Raw genomic sequence first — 18,288 nt, 5'->3', positions numbered from 1 at the left:
TTTAAGAACAACCTCCGGTTGTCAGCGCCGCACATTTCCCGTTGCTAAGGACGTGACGTCACGCGTCGACGCTAGGCGGGGCCGTCGTGCGCGGCGCCCCGGAGCGGAAGCGGAAGGGGCGGGGCTCTGCGAGCGGACTCTCTAGCCCTTGTGGGTCCCTGTTCATCGCCCGGCCTTGTGGAGAGCCGGGAGCCAGTCCGGGCCTCTGAGGCAAAGATGGTGGACTATAGCGTTTGGGATCACATCGAGGTGTCGGACGATGAGGACGAGACGCACCCCAACATCGACACGGCCAGCCTCTTCCGCTGGCGGCACCAGGTGGGGCTGTGCGTTCGCATCCCCTTCCCCCCACTCCCGGGACCTCCCGCTCTAGAGTTCTGACCTCTTACCCAGGCCGCCCTGGCGCGGGGGTCGGGGAGATCTCAATTAGTGACATCTGGAGCCTCAGGTTCCACAATCTAAACTTTTTCTTTTCTTTTCTTTTTCTTTGAAACAAAGTCTCACTGTGTAGCCTTGCCTGACCTGGAACTTGCTAAGTAGACCAGCCTGGCCTTTAATTCACCGATCACAGAGGTCCTCCTGCCTCTGCCTCCCCAGTGCTGGGATTAAAGACATGTGCCATCATGCAGAACTGGACTTTTAAATTCCATCCCAGGACTCCTGGATCAGTGGGAACCCCAACTCTTTACCGTCATCTCTGGGCTTTCCTCCTCCGCTCTCTTTTATTTGTGTGTTTATTAGTTTACTTTTTGTAGTTTGTGTTCCTGTGTGTGTGTGTGTCACAGCATGCATATGAAAATTAAAGATAACTTGCAGAAGTTGGGCCTCTCCTTTCACCACGTAGAAACTGGGTATGGAACTCAGGTCACCCCACTTTGCCACAAGTTGTACACCCTGAGCCATCATATCAGCTGTTAACACTTTAATCAGAGTCTAGACTCCCTCCAAGCTGACCTTTCTGTGTAGGAGTACCCATTATCCTATGTGGAACCTTTTGTTCTTCCTCAGAATTCTTTATCAGAGTCCAGACCCAGATTCTGTTGGGTAATCCCGTATCCTAGCCCTGCACCCACTTCTGATGGAACGTGCCCCTTCTGCCTCTCCTCGCCCTTTAGAGTCTGGATCCACAGTACTTTTTATTGTGGCATCTACTTCCCAGGATCTTAGGCACAAATTTCTGTTCAGGCCCAGAGACCTCCAACTCCCGAACTAAATAAGGGCTGTGTCCTACCCTCAATTTTCTGATCCGTGTTAGCTTGCAGCTGCGATTCCCCAGCCCAGGAGCCCTGTCCCTGGAGTATAGACCAGAACCCCTCTAGAGACTTCAGTGTTGGAGCCCCCTTCTCCCCTGCCTTTGACCTCCAGCTTCACTCTTGCCCATTATCCAGTTCTAGTGGCTTTCCTTATTCTCACCTCCTGTAGACTCCAGGAAACCCCACCCATTTCACTTCCTTCCAGAACCTCTGCTCCTTCTAGTGGACCCCCTTCCTTCATACCCTGGCTCCTGTATAAACTTTGGCCATCATTGAAAATTCAACAAACAGGTAGCCAGGCAGTGGTGGCATGAACCTTTAATTCCAGCACTCAGAGCTGCAGAGGCAGGCTGAATCGCTGTGAGTTCAAGGCCAGCCTGGGCTATAGAGTGAGTCCAGGACTGCCAAAGCTACACAGAGAAAACCTGTCTCAAAAAAAAAAAAAAAAAACTAGCCATGGTGGGACAGGTTTGTAGTCCCAGCACTGAGGAGATAGAAGCATTAGTTTCAGAAATTCAAAGTCTTTAGCCACACAGTAAGTTTGAGGCTGGCATGGGCTTCTTGGGATCTTGTCAACAACCAAGGGAATTAAATAAAATTCTACACATTTTTTTTTATCTGTCCAGAACAGATCCCCCAGATTAAGGCCTTAGAATCCCTAGAGTGAGTATGCTATGCTTGTCCACTCCCCTTCTGCCAGCATTGCCCACAGGCCAGTAGTTTACTGCCAAGACCTGAGGGTGGCCTGGGGATGTAGGTTAGTGTTACAGCACTTGTCTAGCTTGTGGAGGTCCTAAGGTTCCATCCCTAGCACAGCAATAACCTAGGCCTAACCTGCAGCCCTAAATTAAAGCATACATACCTATGTACCTGTATGTGTTATAATCTATGTTTAAATTACATTTTATTCCTTTGTATACTTGTGTATGTGTAAATGTGCATGTATGTGCTGTGGTACCCTTGTGGCTGTCAGGATAACTGGCTGAAATCTGTTCCCTCCTCCCATGTGGGTTCTTGATAGCAGGCCTTTACCCACTGAGCTCTCTCATTGGCCCCTGAGCTTGTTATACTCTGGAGCTGAGGGCAGGTAGTTTCCACTTAGGAATTTGGCACTCCACCCTCCTGAGGGAAGCTCCTAGAAGGTCCTTCCCCATCCTCCACATCCAGCATTTGGCTCCCCATTCCCACCTACACACCTATTCCTTCCAGTTTCCTGGGGAGGCCACCTGCCAGGCCGCCACCAGTGTGTGGCAGCAGCGCCAGCACAGCCCGCACATAGCATTGTGTTAGGAAGCCCTGAAGAGCGCTGCAGCCTGGAGAACTATTCTCGGGAACGCTTATTTCTGCTGGATGGAGAGCTTCGTCTTCCCGCTGCGTGGAGAACAGTTGGGGCCTTCTGGGTGGGAGGGGGGCCTCCCCTCTGTTGGTGCAGAATGTTTCCTGTCTCCGCTGCTATGGCTGTGATGCTGAGGAGGGAGGTGGCTCTGTGCCCCAGCACACGTGGGAGGACAAGCAGGCTCTGGCGCACATCCTAACCGAACCACTGTCAGCATCTGTCTGTGATGGGGCTGGATCCCATCACAGAGAGGCCCGACGGTTCACACTGCAGGTCTGTGACCCTGATGTGCTCTGACTTACAGAGCTCTGTTTCTCTGCTTCGTGCCTCAGTCTTCCTGAGAATGTGCTCCATAGGGCTGGTGTGATCTTCCCAGTATCCAACAACTGATTCCCTTGGGATAATAGTTCCTGTCATCACTGTTTAGGTATACCTTGTGGTTTCCAAACAAATTTGAAACCAGATGTGATCGTGCTGTCATTCCAGCACTTGGGAAATAGAAACAGAAGAATCAGGAATTCAAAGCTCTCATAACAAGTGGAGGCCAGCAGCCTGGGCTACATGAGCCCCTGTCTAAAAATAAACAGCATGGGCCCAGCAAGGTAGCTCAGTGGATAAAGGCACTGGTCACCAAGCCTGATGGCCTGAGCTTGATTCCTGTTACTCACGTGGTAGAAAGAGAGCTGACAGCTACAGGTTGCCTTCTGACCTCCACATACACACTGTGGCACGAATCTGTTCCTACCATTATGTACCCAATAAATTAAAACTTGAAATTAGCTGGGCAGTGGTGGCGCACACCTTTAACCCCAGCGCTCGGGATGTAGAGGCAGTTGGATCTCTGAGGTTGAGGCTAGCCTCTTCTACGAAGCGAGTTCCAGAACAGTGAGGGTTACACAGAAAAACCCTGTCTCAGGGGAAAAAATTTAATTAAATCTAAATAAAATTTGAGAAAAAAAAAGATCCTGCTCTGCTTGGTGGTGCAGGCCTTGGGGATGCGGGGGCAGGATATCACAAATTCAAGGCCCACTTCCACCCTGTAGAGTGAGGTCAGGCCAGCCTGGGCAGCATAAGGAGACACCACGTACAACTATAAACTACAGACACTCTGTGCAGCTTAGTAGCAGGCCACCTGTGGAATGGTGTGGGGTGCTGGGTTCAGTCCCTGGTAGAACTCCCACCAGAAAAAAGATGTGAAGGTTTGAGAAGGGGTCAGGTGAGTTCTCAGCCACCTCCTAGGCTCTGGACCCATGTGTGCTATGTGGGGTTTCTTCTGGCTCCTTCCAGTGAGATATATGGTGTCACAATTCTGAGAACCTCAGTGTTGCTTTTGTCAGGAATACCCTATCATCCTGTCGCATGTGCCTGGGTCAGCCTCCTGCTGCCCCTCCATTCGGCAGCTACTCAGAGGACACTTGTCTGCCAGAAGCCAGCAGCCTGGCACCTTCCTGCGGCTGCCCGGGGCCCGTGAGGTGCTGACCTCAGAGCCCTTAGGAGAACATGACACAGGCCCGGGCTGCTGTCCCTGGGGACTTCTGTTGTCATGTGTGCAGGCTTGCATACAGAGGAAGGAGGAGGGGGTCAGGTGTCCTGCTTCGACACTGCTCATCCCCTTGAGACTGGGTCTTCACTGATTCTGGAGCTAAGCTAGAGAGAACGGCTCCTGTCTCCTGACAGTACAGTGCTACGGGCAGCACCTTTTTTTTTTTTTTGAGTGCTGGGGATCTGAACTCAGGTCTCATCCTGGCACAAGTACTCTTCTCTGGGAACCGTCTCCCTTTGAAAGCATTCTCACTGTAGTCATCTATAGTCTCCACTGTCCTATGGTCCTTACCTCAGTGCTTTGATTTTTTTTTTTCTTAATTGTGTCTGTGCGTGTGAGAAAGAGAGTTCTTTTATGCATGCACCCAACATGCATGTCTGGAGAACAACTTGAGTTAGGCTCTCTCCTACCATGTAGATCCCAGGGATTGAACTCAGGTTATCAGGCTTGGGGTTCCTGCTGAACCCTTTTCCTTTTGCCCCTGAAGATAGGATTTTTCTTCCAGTGTTCAAACATTCGTGTATGTTGGTTCCACTTTTCATTCTCAGTGCAGTGTTCAGTAAATTACACCAGAGGCAGGTGAAGTTACACACACCTGAAATCTCAGTCCTGGGATGGCTGATCCCTGTCTCTGAATAAATGAATCGTGACATGTGTTACCCAATAATACCTTTGTGCCCTGCCTGTTAGTGTAGACCTGTCATCTTGGTTGTTCTTGAGGCTGAGGCAAGAAAATTGCAAGAGCAGGAACTGTCCAGACTACCAAGTGAGTTCTGATCTAGCCTGGGCAACTTCGAGGGGCTCTGTCTTAAAGTGCAAAGCTGGTCATGGTGGTACATGCCACTCCATCCCTAGGCATAAAGAAGCAGGAGCTTCACCAAAGGTTCAGGGCTAGCCTCAGCTACATAGCAAGTTCTAGACTACATAGCAAGACTCTTCCAAAAGACAAAATAGGGCTGGCGAAAGGGCTCAGCATGTAAAGGATTTGAATTGAAATCCTCAGGAATTGGGCATTGTCCTGTGGTATCTACATACCTGTGCTGTGGTCTTGTGTGTGTGCACACATGCACATACATGCATGTTAAAAGCATTAATAAAACGGCTGAGGGTGTGTGTAGCACCTAACTCTAAGTTCAGCCTCTAGGACTGCAAAATAAGTGCACACACTCACACAAAGCTGTGTATCCACAGACATACAGAACTGTGTAGCGTGGGCTTTTTTGTCGGACTTGGTGGCACATACACCTTTAATCTTAGTAGGAGGCAGAGACAGTTGGATTTCTGAGTTTGAGGCCAGCCTGGTCTACAAAGTAAGTTCTAGGACAGCCAAGGCTACACACAGAAACCCTGTCTCAAAAAACCCTAAATAAATAAATAGAAATGGTTTTCTCCAGCTCAGATGCTTGGAAAGTGAGGTATCTTTGGCGAATTTAATTTACTTATCTGTTTAATTTTGCGTGTGTGTGTGTGTGTGTGTGTGTATACCCATGTCACAGTGCACATGTAGAGGTCAGAGGCCAACTTGGGGGAGTTGATTCTCTTTCCACCATGTGAATTTCAGGGATGAAACTGCTCATCAGGCCTGTCAGCCAGTGTATTTTCTGAACTGTCTCACTGGCCCTAAAATTTATTTTATTTCATTTACTTATTTTATTTATTTATTTTTATTTTATGTACATTGGTGTTTTGGCTGCATGTATGTCTATGTGAGAGTGTCAGATCCCCTGAAATAGGTTACAGACAGTTTTGAGCTGCTATGGGGTTGCTGGGGATTGAACCAGGGTCCTCTGGAAGAGCAGTCAGTGCTCTTAACCGCTGAGCCATCTCTCCAGCCGTACTTATTTTGGGGCAGAATCTCACTATATAGACCAGAGCAACCTTTAACTGAAAGATCCTCCTGCCTCTCATCTACCCATTGTTGGGATTAAAGGCATTTGCTACCATGCCTAACCTTAAATGTTATTTCAAGACAGGTTTTGCTGAGTGGCCTAGCCAGGCCTGGTAGGTAGGTCTTCTTGCCTCAGCTTCCCTGAGTGCTTGGTTACAGCAGTGTTTCACCATGGCCACTTGGGGTTTTCTTTGGTTTTGTTTGAAGTGCTGGTGATGCAACCCAAGATGTCTCAAGATGGTAAGCAATGGCCCAGTGGGCAAAGGTACTCGTCACCAAGCCTGACGACCTGAGTTCAGTTCCTAGGACTCTTCATGCTGTCCTATAGCGGGGCTTCCTCCACATCTGCCAGTAGAAGAATAAAGACAGAATTTAGGCCTTACCTTGGGCTCCCTTGCAGCTAGCTCATCTAACTGAAATAACCGGACTCTTCTAATCAGCTACTAGCCTCTCTCTCATTCAGTCCCGTCACCTGTTCCTCTCCCTGTCACACTGATGACATACATACTCCAACCGCTGCGACCTCCTCCCCCAAGTCCTAGATGTCCCCACTTGTTCTCTTCTGTCTAGCTCTTTGCCATCAGGTCTTTATTAAGCCAATCAAAGGGTGAGGGAGGACTATTTACAAAACATGATGCAGGAGCTCAGCCGTAAGAATAACAATGCCAAGGTCCAGACTGCACTCGGCCCCGGCCTGCATACAAAGACAGGCCTCCACAGTGTACGAAGGATCACCCCAACATTGGCCTACCTTCACATGTGGCTGTGGTATGTGCAAACTTTTTTCCCCGAAAGTAAAATGTGGAACAAAGCCTCCATTGCTGACTTAACTACTCCCCTCACATGACCAGTTCCTGGTGCTGTACCTTGCACTGGAGAGGCAGGAAGATCAGGAGTTTGGGTTCATTCTCTGCTACATACAGAAACCTAGTCTTGAAAAACCGTAAGAATGTGGCAGCTTAGCAGCAGCAGGTAGCACATGGCTGTGTGGACCCATGGTGTGTCTAGTTCCCCATGGTATGCAGGGTGGAAATTGGGGAGGCCGGGCCTAGGACTTTACATGCATCTCCTGAGGTGAGTCCAGTGCAGAGATTGAAGTCCAGGGGCCATTGCTGGGCCAGGATGAAACCCCCTCCCACCCCCCAGGGCAGAGTTTCCCTGTGTATCCGTTGTTGTCCTGAAACTGACTTTGTAAAACAGGCTGCCCTCAAACTCAGGAGATGCCTCTGCCTCTGCCTCTGCCTCTGCCTCTGCCTCTGAGGTGCTGCGACTAATGGTGAGCGCCACCGCACCCATCTCCTAAAGTAGTGCTTCTAAGTGACCGGCTGCCCCTACTTGCAGGCCCGGGTGGAACGCATGGAGCAGTTTCAGAAGGAGAAAGAGGAACTGGACCGTGGCTGCCGGGAATGCAAGCGCAAGGTGGCCGAGTGCCAGCGCAAGCTGAAGGAGCTGGAGGTGGCCGAGGGCAGTGGCCAGGTGGAGCTGGAGCGGCTGCGAGCTGAAGCGCAGCAGCTGCGCAAAGAGGAGCGGAGCTGGGAGCAGAAGCTGGAGGACATGCGCAAGAAGGAGAAGAGCATGCCCTGGAATGTGGACACGCTCAGCAAAGATGGCTTCAGCAAGGTGGGAACCAGCGAGAGTGGGGTTTGTCAGGCGCACACTGGGGCAGTTTGGTGATGGAGGCTAGATGTGTCCACCCTGTCTCCCCATCTCTGTAAACTAGAAAAAGAATTCCAACAATAAGAGCCTGGGAAAGCCACAGGGGAGGGATGGGACAGACAGACAGATTGAGTTTGGGCTTGGCTAGTGGAGGCCAATGAAGCCCATCCATACCCTCTGATCTGCCCGAAGGCCCGCGGCCCTGCCTCCGCCACCTTGATGCACTTAGCGACACCACCGCCTCCGATGTGGACAGGATGGGCGCGGCGGCCACGGCCCCCGCACCCCAGGCGCGCCCCTGCCTTGCCCCAGCCCACTTGCCCTCTCGCCCTGTCACAGAGCATGGTCAATACCAAGCCTGAGAAGGCAGAGGAAGACTCAGAAGAGGCAAGGGAGCAGAAGCACAAGACCTTCGTTGAAAAGTACGAGAAACAGATCAAACATTTCGGTAAGTTCCTGCACAGAGCCTCCGGCTGGGAGTCAGGGCCAGGGAGGCGCTTCCAATGGCCTCTGCAGCATGCTCCCATAACCTTCCCTGCAGGCATGCTCCACCGATGGGATGACAGCCAGAAATACCTGTCAGACAATGTCCACCTGGTGTGTGAGGAGACAGCCAACTACCTGGTTATCTGGTGCATTGACCTGGAAGTGGAAGAGGTGAGTACAGCCTCGCCTAGCTTCAGAAGGCCTCCCAGACGCTGCGGCATGGTGGCACGCTACCTCTCTGTCCCCGCAGAAATGTGCGCTGATGGAGCAGGTGGCGCACCAGACCATGGTGATGCAGTTCATCCTGGAGCTGGCCAAGAGTCTGAAGGTCGACCCCCGCGCCTGCTTCCGGCAGTTTTTCACCAAGATCAAGGTAAGGATGTCCTACCAAGGAGCCCACAGTGTGTGTGCTGACCAGGAACCTAGTCAGAACCTCCTGGTCATCCATCAGGAGGGCGTGGGGTGGCCGAGGATGACAGTGGCCCAATATGGCCATAATCATTTCTTTTTCAACTTTAAAAAAATTGTATGTATGTATAGAGTATGTGTGTGTGTGTGTGTGTGTATGTATATGTGATGCGTTTGTGGACCGGTATGATCAGGGAAAGCGACAGTGTGGTGGAGTGATTCTCCGTCTACCTTTACGTGGGTTCCAGAGGCCAAACAGGCCATTAGGCTTGCATGGCAGGCACTCTCACCCATTTAAAGATTTTTTATTTTTTGCTTTAAGTATTTATCCATCTTTTTGTTGTTGTTGATGTGTGTGTGCTTGGGTGAGTTTATGTGCATTCAAGTGTCTCCAAAGGCTATGGGAGGGTATTGGATCCCTGGAGCTGGAGTTGCTGGTGTTTGCAAGCTGTCTCGTGGATGCTGGGAACTGAACTAGGGTCCCCTGAGAGGCTGAGCATTGGGAGAGCAGGCAGATAGAACAGTCAAGAACTGAGCTCCCTGTCAGAGCTTACTGAAGGCACCTGAGGCTGTGGTTACCAGACCTGAGCCAGGGGTCTAGCCGGTGGCAGATGGGCCCACGAGGTAGGAGGCCCTCTGAGTACAGGAGACAAAGGCCATGCCTTGAGGTGCCCGTGGTGGAGCTTAGGAAAAGCCTTGGGGAGCCTCAGAAGGCCTCCAAGAGCTGCAGCCGGGCCTCACCCCCCCCTTGTCCTCAGACCGCTGACCAGCAGTACATGGAGGGCTTCAAGTATGAACTGGAGGCCTTTAAGGAGCGCGTGCGGGGCCGTGCCAAGCTACGAATAGAGAAGGCCATGAAGGAGTATGAGGAGGAGGAGCGCAAGAAGAGGCTGGGCCCTGGTGGCCTGGACCCTGTGGAGGTCTACGAGTCCCTGCCTGAGGTGCGGCTCCTGGGGTCCAGGAGGGAGGAGGGCGAACTGTGAGCTTCGCGCCCCATCTAGCCCCTGCCCCTTCCACCCCACGCCCAGGCCCTCACCTGGCCCCTGTGTACCTAGGAGCTGCAGAAATGCTTTGATGTGAAGGATGTGCAGATGCTGCAAGACGCCATCAGCAAGATGGATCCCACCGTGAGTCCCCAAGCGCCACAGCAGATGGCAACGAGTGGCCCTCTAGTCCGGGCCTGGGGGTGCAAGCCTGACATCTCCAGAGGCTAAGAGCAGGGTTGTAAGTTTAAGGCCAGGCTTAGACAGGATGAATTCAAGATGAGCCAGAGCAACTCAGTGAGACCCTGTCTCAGAATAACAAGATGACAGGGTCTCAATTCTGTCATCGTTCATCCCACTCAACGCTGGTATGTGGGGCTCTGGTTCCAAAAAACGAAAGATAGTGTCCCTTCTGGGCCTCTCTAGAAAGGGGCCAGCACTCCTAACAGCAGCACTGTCTGCTGAGTACCTGCTGTGCACCCTTCATCTACTGAGGAGTCCAGGGCTACACGAAGAGGACTGGGGCTGCGGTTCAGGTGCTGTGCACTTGCCTGGCATGCAGGCTGCCCTGTGTGCAGTCCCAGGACTCCGGAGCTGTCAGGAATGAGTGCAAGGTCGTTTTCTGCCAGCATGGAAGCCTGGGATAGCTTAGGGCCAGCCTTGATGGAGGTGCAGAGGATGGGGGCCACTGTGGTCCTGGCACAGCCTCAGCTGTTTGTCCTCCCTCTCCCCACAGGATGCCAAGTATCACATGCAGCGATGCATCGATTCTGGCCTCTGGGTCCCCAACTCCAAGTCTGGTGAGGCCAAGGAGGGGGAGGAGGCGGGCCCCGGGGACCCATTGCTGGAAGCCGTCCCCAAAGCGGGCAACGAGAAAGACGTCAGTGCGTGACCTGCCCCAGCCACTGCCACCGCCTGCAGGCCTCTGCGGGCCCTTCTCCAGAAAAGGAAACCTAGCCACCATGCCCCTAGCTCCCGACTTCCTTCACTTCTGCTGCTCCTCACATCCTGGCCCACGGCCTGACCCACATCCCCCGTCTCCAGCCTGTCCCCAGCACTCATCAGACTCTGCTTCGGGTTGAGGGGCTCTGCTGCCTGCAGCCTCCCCACCCCCATCAGCATTATGCCAAAGTCCTGGGGGTCTGGGAAGGGGCAGCAGTTGCCAGGTTGGTCCACCGGGTTGGGGATGCACATGTCCCCAGCTGGTCAGGGTCTGTCCCTATGGGTCTGTGGTCACTGTTTTTCTTCTGTCTAGCTTTCTGTCCTGCAACTGGCAACAATGCCCAATAAACAGTTCCAGGTGCCGGAGGCCTCTGCTCAGTGCTGTTTGAGGCAGTGGGGGAACCTAGGTGGGGAGAGCCAGAGTCCTGTGACAGGCATGCCCTTTCCTTTCCCTCACTGTTCAAAAGTCCTAGGCCTTCTGAGGCTCTCCAACTCCTTATCTATCTCAGTCTCTCCTTCTTTTCCTCCCTCTTCCTCCCCTCTTCACCTAGTACTCCATGGAGACAAGATGGCAAGAGTTTGAGGGTAGCCTGTGCATGTGGCTTTTCACACTGACCTTTGCCTCTGCTAGAGAAGTGTACTATTTTGAGTGTGTGTGTGTGTGTGTGTGTGTGTGTGTTTGTCTTTCTGAGACAGGTTTTCTCTATATCTTTGGCTGTCCTTGAACACACTATGTAGACCAGGCTGGCCTCAGACTCAGAGATCTGCCTCCCTGAGTGCTGAGATCAAAAGCATGAACCACTCCTGGTTTAAATTTGGATTTTTTAAAATTTCATGTGTATGAGTCTTATGTATGTGTGTATGTAGTGCCTGCAGAGGCTGGAATCTCTTAGAACTGCAGTTACAGATGGTTAGAAGCCTGTCATGTGGCTGCCCGGGCGCAGTCAGTGTCTCTGCATCCTGAGTCTTCTCCTTAGTCCCTGAGGAGCGTCTTCGAGGATCCCTGCTGACAGAAACAGCAGAGCATGGCGCTCAGGCTGGGGTCCAGTGGTAGTTTCCATTCCAGCAAGGTACAACAATGCACACCTAATCATCCAGCCCCTGGAGGAGTGAAACAAGGGTCATGAGTTCAAGGCCAGGCTCGGCTGACCAGTGGGACCCTGTCTCTGTGAAAATGAGTTAAGTGACCCGAGACTGGCCCAGCTGGTAGAGGGCTTACCTAGCATTCGGGAAGCCCTGCCCTGCTGCGGTAGCACACACCTGCAAGACCCAGGCCCCTAGGTCTTGAGTTACTGCTGGTGGCTGAGAAGGTGGCTCTGGGTAAGAGCTCTTGCTGCAGAGGCCTGAGACACCCGAGTTCAGATGCCAGCCACCGTGGAAGATGCTGGGCATAGCCATGCGCACTTCCTGTAGCTTCAGTGCTGCTGGAGATTGAGGTGGGATCTCTGGGGCTTGCTCGCTGCTTCAGAGTCAGCGAGAGATCTTGACTAGGATTAAAATGAAGCATGATAGAGCAGAGCTTCCCAGCATCCTCCGACTCCACAGTACAGATACTTGTACACACAACATGCCTGGTTGTCCTCAGCTATATAAGTTCAGACTAGCCTAGGTCACATTGGAGTAGTAGAGGAATATGAGAGAGAGCCACTAAAGCACTTGCCACTAAGCTTGGCGCAGTTTTGATTCCCAGGACTCGCGGGTGGCAAGAGGGAGCCAGCTCTGCTAGTTCTCTGGTCTACACAAGAGCGCATGCAGCAGAAGACCCACCGGAGCTGCCTCTGTCTAAGGCGAGAGTTCCAGACGTCCGGCCCCTTCACCCTCTCAGGGCACATTCTCTGGAGCTGCTTGACACTCGGGTCTCAGCTCAGCACCAGCTGGTGGCGCACATGTTTAGTTCCAGCATTTGAGAGGTAGTGCTCTGCTGATCTCTGGGCTAGCCTGGTCTGTGTAGTGATTCCAGGCCAGCCAGGGCTGCACAGTGAAAACCTGTCTCACAAACATTGTGACCGGCTCCAGCTCGTGCCACCCAGACAGCCTTACTCACCTGGGCATTGTCACCTCCTGTGGACTGCAGGCAATTCCAGTCACCATCAGCCTTTCCTTCTTGCATCCAAATGACTTCTCGCCAGGGGGCAGCAGCGACCTGCAAAGGCTCTGCAGCCCCAATACTTTCTGGTTAAAAGGCAGGTAGCTCGGTTCCGGGGGACCCAAGCACGTTGTGCATCCAGGCAAAACACCTAGACTTGTTTATGTTTTATACATATTTGTTTTTATATCATAAGCCTCGAGGGTGCTGGGGATTGAAACAGGTCCTCTGGAAGAGAAGTCAGTGCTCTTAGCCACAGTGCAATTCCTCCAACTTTCATGGTTTCTTTTGAGACTAAGTCTCACTGTAGCACAGGCTAGCCTCAAACGTGTGAAAATCAGCCTACCTCAGTCTCCCTAGTGCTGGGATGAACAGGTTGTGAGTTGGTTTGAATGACTTGTAGGTTGTATTTTTGTTGTGTCATTATCCCAGGAGTTTGAGCTGTCTCATAACGGGATAAAGGTACATGCCCTTGGGAGGCTGAGGCAAGACTACAGAGTTCAAGGCCAGCCTTTTTCCCCCCAGGGTTTCTCTGTGTAGTCCTGGCTGTCCTGGATTTGCTTTGTAGACCAGGCTGGCCTTGAACTCACAGCTATCCGTCTGGCCTGCCTCTGCTTCCAGAGTGCTGGGATTAGAGGTGTGCACCACCACACCCAGCTTTTTTTTTTTTTCCTTAATAACTATTTCCACAAATAAGCCTAAAAATTTTATTGACTTATTCGTTGTTTGCCGTGAACATCCATGCCACAGCACGTGTGGACTCAGCAGACAGCTGGAGTTGTTTCTCTGCTTCCCTGCTTCGGGCACTGGAGCTAGAACTCGGGATGTCACCATTGGTGACAGCTGCCATTGCCTGCCGAGCCATCTCAGGAGCACTGAGTAGAGGTGCGCCCATCAGTTACTTTGGCTGGCCAGGGAGCCTCTGGTGGCCTGCCCATGCCTCCTGAGCACTGAGGTTGCACAGTTGTTGGGGTTTGAACTGGGGCCCCGAGTTTACAGGGCAAAGCAAATTCTACAAGTTTCTCATAGTAAAGTAGGTACACAGAAGGTTAAGATGCCGTGGGGGAGGGGTCACCACAGCAGCGAGGCTGGCCTCTTGAACCTGGGCTATCTGTCGCGCCCTGCCTCCTGTGGCTTGTCCCTTCTCTGCAGTGGTTGGTTGTGGAGATTCTGGAGAATGTGGCTTCACACACGGCCAACAGGACATGGGCTGTTCTTTGAAAGTCTCCCAGCAAGTCACTGACTGTTCCTGACCTCCCCATTTAAAACAAAGATGGGGTTTTGTTCTAAATTCTTTATCTTGCTTTTCCCAGGCCTCGTGGGAATTCAAGTGAAGCCCCTCCCTGAAGGCCTACCTTGCTTAGGGGAATCCCCCCTTTCTGAAAACCAGTGTCCTGGGTTTGTCCCTCGGTGTGGAAAGCCCCTGTTGGGGAAGCCCCTTGGGCAACCCTGCTGAGTTCTGGCCAGGGTTAGGGGCAGAAGTTCTACAGAATGGCTGGGCCTGGGGAGCAAACAGACCCTTCCAGGAGCCTAGGGTAGCTCCTTTTCTCCACTGTTCAGTCACGGGTGTTTGTCCTGCTTTGAATGAACCTTGGGTTGTCACTCACATCTGTAATTCCAACATCCAAAAAACTGAGACAGCAGGAGCGTTCTGAGTCTGAGGTCAGCCTAGGCTACAGAGTGAACTCCACAGACCTTCCACTGAAAAACCAAACAGGAACAGGAGGGAAGGAGGTGGGAGGAGGGAGAGAAGCCAGCCAGCCAGCCTCCAGTGAGCTGGGAAGGAGATGAGGTTTGACTCCCAGAACCCACCCAAAAGCCAGGCGGGGTTCTTGGTGCTCATTATCCCAGTTGGCTGGCTTGCCTATCCAAACTGGGATGTTCCGGGCCAGTGAGACCAAAAACAAGGTGGATGGCAGTTAAGGGGTGGCCATTGAGGTTTTCCCCTGACCTCCACATACATACATGTATAAATGCCATACACAAATACCAATAGAAAACAAACCAGAGGCAGGTGACTTCTGAGCTTTAGCCCAGCCTGGTCTACAAAACGAGTTTCAGGACAACCAGGGCTGCTAGAGAAACCTTGCCTCGAAAATAAGTAAAATTTAAATGTTCTTTTTTTTTTTTTTTTAGAAAAAAAAAAAAAAAAGAAACCACAGGATCCTTGGAGAATGCCAAACACTGGCTCATGCCTCCCATCTCTGTTATTGTTACGAGTCACCCAGTCTAAAGTGTTGGGTACAGACCCTCTATCAGCTTGAGAACTTAGAGCAGCCACGCAGAGCCCGAGCCAGAATTTGGCACACCCTGCTTGCTGCCACTTAACTCTTCGTGGCTTGGGCAGTGACAGAGGAGGGGACTGTCTTAGCTACTTCCACTGGTGTGAAGAGACGCCATAACCAAGGCGACGTATAGGATTTCTTGAGGATCAGAGTTCAGAGGGTTAGAAGCCTTTGTCACGATGGTGGGGAACGTGGTGGCAAGCAGGCATGCCCCTGGAGCAGTAGCTGAGAACAGACATCCTGATTCACAAGCAGGAGGCACAGAAAATAGCTAGCTGGGAGTGGCAGGGCCTTTTGGAGTCCCAAACCCAGGAGCAGTGACAAGCCTCCTCCAACAAGGTCACAGCTCCTAATCCTTCCCAAACAGATTCACCAACTGGGGACCAAGAGTCGAATATGTGAGCCTGTAGGGGCCCTTCTCATTCAAAGTAGCACAGGAAGTCAGGGAGAAGACAGCCAGCCCTCCGAAAGCAGCCCGGGCCTCCGGCTCAAACAACTCAGTCTGCCCACTTGATGTGTGCTCTCCGTGGTGGGTCTGACATTCTAGAATAGGAACTGAGACATTAGTACACGCACTCAGGTGTAGTGGCCAGAGCTCAATGGGTGGAGTGGTCAGCAAGGCCCCAGGTTCCATCCCCAACACTGAGGAGACCCGTGTTATCACTTTCCCACCCTCTCAGCCACGTTCACACGCACACAAGCACACACGCACCAGTCTTACAATCACAGCAGGAGTTTGAGGCAGGGGGATCAGGAGTTCAAGATCATCCTCAGCTATATAGAGACTTCAAGGCCAAACTGAGCTACATAAGACCCTGTCTCAGAAAAGAAAAGGAGGGAACTGGGTGGTGTGAATGCCTTTAATCCCAGCACTCAGGCAGGGGCAGGTAGATCTGAATGTGAGGTCAGCCTGATCCACAGAGTGATTTCCAGGACAGCCAGAACTACACACAGAAACCTCAGGGAAAAAAAAGAGAAAAGGATATGGGGCCAAAGAGATGGCTCAGTAGTTAAGAGCACTGGCTGCTCTTGCAGGGGACCTGGGCTTGGTCTCCCTCATGGTACACAACATCCAAACTCCAGGGAATCCAGTACCCTTCTCTGACCTTCGTGGGAACCGGGAATGCATTTGGTGCATAGACACACTAGTAGGCAAAATACCAGTAAGCACATAAATCTAAGATATATATATATGTAAATATATACACATATGTCTATACATATATTTATATATACACACACTGTAGATACACACATATGCGTATATATGTATATATAATAAAAAGGGGAAGGAAGAGGAGAGAGACAGTTCCTGTAAACTTACTATGTTGGTCAGCAATAGAGCACTTGGCTAGTAAGTACTAGGTTCTGGGTTCAAGAGTCCACCTCTAGCATCTCTAGAGGCGGTGAGGAAGCCTCCTCTGAGTTGTGAAAGAAAAAAAAAAAAAGATGCTAACCGGAAGCTCTAGGCTTGTATGTCTTAGTCAGAAATCTGGCTTACCATTTCAAGGGTTTGAATGATAAAGGCACCCACAGCCTTGGGCATTTGAATTCTCCTGATCCCCAGTTGGGGAGGCTTGGGAGGTGTGGCCTTGCTGGAGGAAGTCCGTCGCTGGGGTTGGGCTGTAAGAGTTCAGATTCGTGACCTTCTTGGTTTGCTGTTTCCTGCTGTGGTTTGCAGATGCCTCACAGCTCTTCTGACTACCACTCCTGGGCTTTCAGCTGTACTTCGTGCCGTTACGGTGATGGATTCTTAACCCCATGGAACCCTAAGCCCCAAATAAACCTTTCCTTCTCTAAGCTGCCTTGGTCATGGTGGTTTATCACCGTAATAGAAAAGTAACTAAAGCAGGCTTTGATGGCACACACCTTTAATCCCAGCACTCTGGAGGCAGAGGCTAGCCCATTTCTGACTTCAAGGCCAACCTGGTCTACAGAGCTAGTTCCAGGACAACCAGAGCTACACAGAGAAACCCTGTCTCAAAAGACCAAAAATTAAAATAATAAAGAACAGAAATGTTTAGGTACAATAATGATTAATATTAAATGATTTATTATTGTTGTTGTTTTATGTTCGTTGATGTTTTGCCTGTATGTCTGTGTTAGGGTGCCTGATCGTCTGGAACTGGGATTACAGACACCTCTTGTAAAATATTATATGGGTTTTTTTTTTTTCTGTCACCCATTCTTGCTCTCAAATAATGAGATAGAGACCTATTAGGCTTATTAATAAGTTTCCAGGCACTGCAGCTGGGCGGTATTCATCTCTTCTAACCCATCTGTACTAGCCTGGCTACTTCCCAGCCACGTGTCCCGTCACTTGCCATCTTAGTCTCACCTTGGCTGGTTCTGCTCCGCTTGTGCTCATCGAAATGTCGTCATGGTGACTGCCTCATGGCCGCTTTCTCTCCTCCTCCTCCCCTTCTACCTCCTCTCCCTGCTCCTCCTCCTCCTTCTCCGCCTCTTCCTTGTTTTACTCCTCTACCACCCCTCCCTGGTCCCTAACTGAGACCCCCAGACTGGGATCAGAAGTCCCGCCTCCTGTCCTCTCTGCCCAGCCATGAGGTGATAAGCTTCTTTATTAACCAATCAGAGATGATGGAGAACAATTTTAACACAACATTGAGACAGGAGACTCTTCATAGAAATGACAATGCCCATGTCCAGACTGCAGTCAGATCTGGGGGCACAGAAATCAGCATCTGAATACACAGTGGACAAGGCCATCCCCCAACAAGTTTTGAGCTGCCATGTAGATGCTAGGAATTGAACCATAGTCCTCCTGAGAGAATAGTGCTCTTAACTGCTGAGCCATCTCTCCAGCCAAGAACAAAATTTTAAGGCCGTATAATCTTGGTATGCCAGTAAGTATTACAGGTAGCCATTTTGCTCCCTTTGCAGGGACTTTCCTTTGGATCTCACATTTCCAGCCCTTTGCTGAGGAGAAGGGGTGACATACTCTCCTCTGTGTCTGCTCCCTAGTGTAATTAGGACTCCGCTGTCGAGGCCCAGGAAGGCTGGAATACTAGCCAAAACTGGGGAGGGGATTAGGGCAATGAGGCATTCCCTGGAAGCATATGGCTTGCTGACCCAGCGGAAGAGACAGGAAGCCATCACCTCGGCTGGACTGCTTCACATCAGTTTTTAGCACATGCAGAGTTTTCTGGTTTTGTAGGACTTCTTGGGGCTGGTGTGGTGTAGATCATCTCTGGAGCAGTTGGCAGTCTGCAGCTGATTTCTGGATGGTATCCACCAGCCAAGTGGAACTCTGCCAAGACAGATGTAAACCAGGAACAGAAGTTAAAGAACTTGAAGGAAACATGTATTTGGAGCTCCCCTCAGAAGTAGGCAATAGGCAGGGAAGCTTTGGCACATCTTTAATCCCAGCACTTGGGAAGCAGAAGCAGGCAGATCTCTGAGTT

At 51.3% G+C, this 18,288-nt stretch overlaps 1 protein-coding gene across 1 annotated transcript; it reads left to right on the top strand.

The window, feature by feature from the left end:
- Positions 1 to 101: 101 nt before the first annotated feature.
- On the top strand, positions 102 to 10,857 carry Cdc37 (cell division cycle 37, HSP90 cochaperone). Its single transcript, XM_021649212.2, has 8 exons — positions 102 to 318; positions 7,362 to 7,640; positions 8,016 to 8,124; positions 8,218 to 8,333; positions 8,413 to 8,535; positions 9,329 to 9,511; positions 9,626 to 9,697; positions 10,290 to 10,857. The coding sequence occupies exons 1-8, from the start codon at positions 217 to 219 to the stop codon at positions 10,443 to 10,445; spliced, it is 1,140 nt and encodes a 379-aa protein (XP_021504887.1). The 5' UTR covers positions 102 to 216; the 3' UTR covers positions 10,446 to 10,857.
- Positions 10,858 to 18,288: the final 7,431 nt, after the last annotated feature.

Source organism: Meriones unguiculatus, chromosome 1 (assembly GCF_030254825.1).
Source record: "Meriones unguiculatus strain TT.TT164.6M chromosome 1, Bangor_MerUng_6.1, whole genome shotgun sequence".
NCBI lineage: Eukaryota > Metazoa > Chordata > Mammalia > Rodentia > Muridae > Meriones > Meriones unguiculatus.
The sequence above is the reverse complement of the archived record's forward strand: the minus strand, read 5'-3'. Positions and strand labels throughout refer to the sequence as shown.

Bases quoted from the DNA above. Each gene is read 5' to 3' on its own strand.
- Cdc37 (XM_021649212.2), top strand. From the start codon at position 217: ATGGTGGACTATAGCGTTTGGGATCACATCGAGGTGTCGGACGATGAG. The intron at 8,334-8,412 runs GTGAGTACAGCC...CTGTCCCCGCAG, and splicing joins TTGACCTGGAAGTGGAAGAG to AAATGTGCGCTGATGGAGCA. The intron at 9,698-10,289 runs GTGAGTCCCCAA...CTCTCCCCACAG, and splicing joins TCAGCAAGATGGATCCCACC to GATGCCAAGTATCACATGCA.